This window comes from Halyomorpha halys, unplaced genomic scaffold, assembly GCF_000696795.3.
Source record: "Halyomorpha halys isolate HHAL.00 unplaced genomic scaffold, Hhal_1.1 Scaffold78.1, whole genome shotgun sequence".
Classification (NCBI taxonomy): Eukaryota; Metazoa; Arthropoda; class Insecta; order Hemiptera; family Pentatomidae; genus Halyomorpha; species Halyomorpha halys.
The window spans coordinates 1,210,191-1,214,733 of NW_027108467.1; the positions used below are offsets into that span (position 1 = coordinate 1,210,191).

Sequence of the window (4,543 nt, forward strand, 5' to 3'; positions counted from 1 at the left end):
ATATAATATTATAGACTCCTAATCTCAGGGCGAGTTTCTAGGCAATCAGACTCAAATTAAAGCTAGTTTAATGTACTCTAAAGTAGTTTATGACATTTATCGTCATAAGAGTAGAAGTTTTTATTTGATATTTTATCAATATCAGTATACAAAATAAATACACAAAATGATAATTTATAATTGTGTGGATAATTTTTTTTAAATAACTTAAAAACTACTAATCCTACGAAGATAAACATTGTTAGCTAGTTTATAGTCCATTAAACTAGCTTTAATTTGAGTGCTAATAGACATCTGTAGTCGAATAGGTATTTTGAGATATAGATTTCTCAAAATAAATTCACAAACTAAAGATTTTTCAGTGCATTCTTTATAAAATGATACAATTTAAAAAGCTATAACTCGATATCTATTGAACTTAAATAGCTCTATTAGAGCTCATATTTTAGGAAATTTATTCTTCTTTAAATAATTTCCTCTTAGGTTTTCTAGTATTGTTGGTAGTTTTAAAGATAAAGAGCTCCGAATGAAAAAAACTTTTTTTTTTACTTTTTAAAACAGCAGCTATTTTTTATTCCTCCTACCTATACTTGCCAGACTCATCAATTTTTACCAGTAATAACTGCCTTTTTTCTCCTCTTGGGCTCTTGTACTATAGCTCAAAAAACAAAAGTCGTAGGAAATTAAATATAAATAAGAAATTAAATATTTAGGGTAGGAGTATGCTTGGGGTGTTACAGCAAGATTTTCGTCGAAATCGATCAAATAGAAGCAGCACTTTATAGGCTCAATTTTTTTTTCGAATTTCTCAACAATTTCTCTTTGAATTTGAATTTCTCTTTGAACTTTGTAAATCAATGTAAAATTAACAAGTCTTTAACATCAGCTGAGTCTTATCCTTAGTCAAAATAGTCTGAAAAGGCTTAAATGAAGAATTTTTCAAAAGATATTTCTCTAAAACAGAGATGGGCAAAAATTAGCTATAGCTAAAATTAATATCTAAAATCACCATGTGTACGACCCTTATTCATGAATGAATCATTGATAAATAAATATTGTATCCATGGCAATTTTAGATATTAGTTTCATAGTTGCCCAACTCTGCTCTAAAGTACCTTTACTTTTACTTTTTGAAATAAATGACTAGTTTCAATTGTTATCAAAGATAAACAATAAATAATTAAAGGAAAAATAGAGATAGAAGTTCGAATTGGAAGCCGAGACCACCCGATCTCTTCTAATCACATTGATATATACACAGCTTATTGTTAGTTATCTTTTGGATTCTTGGCATGACTAAAGCACATAATCATGGACAAATGCTTTGTTCACAATCAGTGTTTGTTTGTTGAAAGATTGTTAACAGCAAGTGTTAGTTTGTTGAAAAAGAAGACAAAGAAAACCATTTATCATCAAAAGAAGATTGTATAAATTGGTTAATGTTGTACAAAATAGAAATTTAAGTATATTTATAAAAGTAGTTAATACAAAAGTTGACTGTTCTGATTGCCTAGAAACCCACCCTGAGATTAAGAGTCTAAAATGACATAAAATTTAAATAAAATTCTATTATTTATTTAATATTTAAGCTTTTAATTTGAACCCAAGCTATATATTACTAACCAAACTACATATTAAGATATGAGAATTAAGTTAAAGCTATATAAAATTCTATTTATTTTATTTTAAATAATTTTTTAATCTGGAGCCACTCAGACTCATAAATAGGGTACCCCTAATAGGGTTTAATTCTGACCAAATCACATCCTTGCACAACCGTTGGTCTAGTACTTCCTTACTAAGTATTGCACCCTTAAGCCTTCATAGATTGTAGTGGTACAGATTTATTTTACATATATACATATTCATATTTATTCCCTTAAGAACTTTCAAGATACTCAGTTCTGCAATTGCAGAGAAAAAAAAAAACTTTAAAAATTGTAAAATGATATCGACAACTACGGTAATATACCTGTCCAGCATCGTCCATGAACTTAGCATCCCTCTTCTGGTGACGCCTCAGTAGACTGGCCTGCTTGTAGGCCGCTCCAGCGATAATAGGGACAACTACCAGGAGAATGCAGGCCAGCTTCCAACCCGTCGAGAAGGCGATGATCAGTGCAGCCACCAGGGAAGTAGCCGCGATGAGGACTTGTCCAGCTCGGAACCCGGCAGCCTGCGCGTTCAATAGTATATTAAATGTATGTCTAATAATATCGATAACAAGTGGGAATAGGTAGCTCATTGTAGCTGTGCTACAAACTTTGTGAGTCAGCCCTGTGGATTCAGGAATCCTTCTGGGTCCGCACAGCCTTAGTGAGTACTCTTAATTGGGTAAAAATTTGGTGGTCGAGTATGATTCTGACTAAATCATCTTGCACAACCACTGGTCTAGTAACCATACTTTTTTACAAAGTACTTCCAATTACATTTAAATTACCTCCAACCCTTTATGGGTTTTAGCAGTACGAATTTTATTTTTTTGTAATACCAATTACTTTAAGGTAACTGATTTGAACCTTTAAGTACTTAAAGAAATTAATTTCATATCATATTTTGTAAAATTAATTGAGACTTTGCCAGATTTAATGAATTTTTTCAGTCATTTATTTACTAGCTAAAATATTTGGACAAATTAAGTTCAGAAAGATTACACTTTTCAGCTTTTTATTTTGGTGCAGAAAAAAAAATTGAGTGATTGTAAAAGAAATTATTGCGTTTAATACAATCTCATACCACTGAGTGTGGTGAAACTGTGCCACCTCTTTTTCTGTTTTGTAGTTTTTATGGATTTTGTTATGGCACATTCACTTACCCATTACTTTGAAGCAGAGTTGGACAACTATGAAACTAATAACTAAAATCACCATGGATACAATATTTATTTATCAATGGTTCATTCATGAATAAAGGTCGTATCCATGGCAACTTTAGCTACTAGCTTCATAGTTGCCCATCTCTGCTTTGAAGCAAATATATTCTGTTAATTTTAACTCCTTCAGTATCATTGTTATGAATATTCCCAAATGTTTTGTTATTATTTTATTTTTCTCTGAATTAAGGTTATTATCTCGTTTTGTCTTCAGCCCTGAAGAAAGTCTTAAATTCAGGTCAAAATGTCGGCACAAATAAATAAGTTAAACCTATTTGTGTATTTTTACTGACCGCATCCCCTACCATCTTCTCATAAAAAAATTTTAAGGCAACATTAGGGCAAACCTAATGTTTCGAATAAAAAAACTGCATTTTTCTAGAAACAGATATTTTTGTAATAATTTGATTACTTCTATAACAATGTTCATTGAACTTTTTTTAAACAAATAAAAAAAAATTTACCACCCCATTTAAAATTCTTATAAAAAACCAAAACAGTTTAAGGATACATTTTTATATCAGAGGGATTCGCAACATTTTTTTGAAGAATGTTCACTTTATTAAAACATTTTTGATACAGATTCTCAAAGTTTCATAAAAAAATATTAAGAAATAGTGGAATCATTACAATAACTTTAGTTACTCTAATAGTTTTGAGTTGTGTCAATATTTTCCTCCTTCATAATCTTAAGCAAAAAATTCTTAATATAAATATAGGATCATAATTATGTGAAAGTCATAAGACCTGCCGTCACCTACAGTTCTGGATTTATCTAAGGCATTAGAAAACAAGTTAATAACATGGTAGAGTGGTGTTTGCACCTAATATATAAGAAACCGGATATTACCTTTCTATAATTCTTCAAACCAACACTTCTCACAAATTTCAAAAAGTGATAAAACTGTGAATTCTTACAAAATATTGTGTGTCACAAAGACTGTATTAGAGAAGTGTGCATATACCACTTTCTTGTGGTAAATAAGATAAATAATAGCTCAAATAACAAACCACATCAAAGCATAAGCCGAACTCAATGTTGGCCCTTTCTCTGCACCCCTGGCACAATCTCACCTCATTTTACAGTTTCTCTCCTGTATTTAACATAAATTTTCTTTGGTTGAAATTTATTTTGAATCATTTCTTTAATATAAAGCTTGTTATTTGTTACCTCTTATTGGCTTCCTTTCGTAAATAATAAGTATTAGTTAAAACTAGGAAAATATAGAGATATACAAAAAAAAAAAATTAAATAAATAAATAAAACAATCTTACGGCTTTGATGAGGGGAGGATCCCTGGCTAAGGAAGTAACCAATCTCCCAGCAGTATGAGATTCGGCATCGAACCACCCAATAGTTTGTCGGACGATGCTAGTAAAAGCTTTAAGCCTCATAACAGCAATCATTTTCTCTGTCAATATAGAAGAACATATGGCCTACAATATAGAAGAAGATATAGTACACAATATAGAGGATGATATAGTCTATAATATAGAAGAACATATGTCCTACAATATAGAAGAAGATAACCAGTATACAATATAGAGGCTGATATAGTCTATAATATAGAAGAACATAAGGCCTACAATATAGAAGAAGATATGGTCTTCATTATAGAAGAATGTATAGTCAACAATATTGAAGAACATATAGTCTACAATGTAGAAGAA

General features: G+C 30.4%; 1 protein-coding gene across 1 annotated transcript in view; it reads right to left on the reverse strand.

The window, feature by feature from the left end:
- The window catches only part of LOC106692935 (ATP-dependent translocase ABCB1), a 52,911-nt gene that overhangs the window by 12,369 nt on the left and 35,999 nt on the right, over positions 1–4,543 (reverse strand). The window contains exons 19-20 of the mRNA XM_014439199.2: positions 4,148–4,309; positions 1,973–2,176 (exon numbers count right to left, since the gene is read on the reverse strand). Of these exons, the coding sequence (XP_014294685.1) occupies positions 1,973–2,176; positions 4,148–4,309 (366 nt within the window). The remainder of the gene's footprint in view (positions 1–1,972; positions 2,177–4,147; positions 4,310–4,543) is intronic.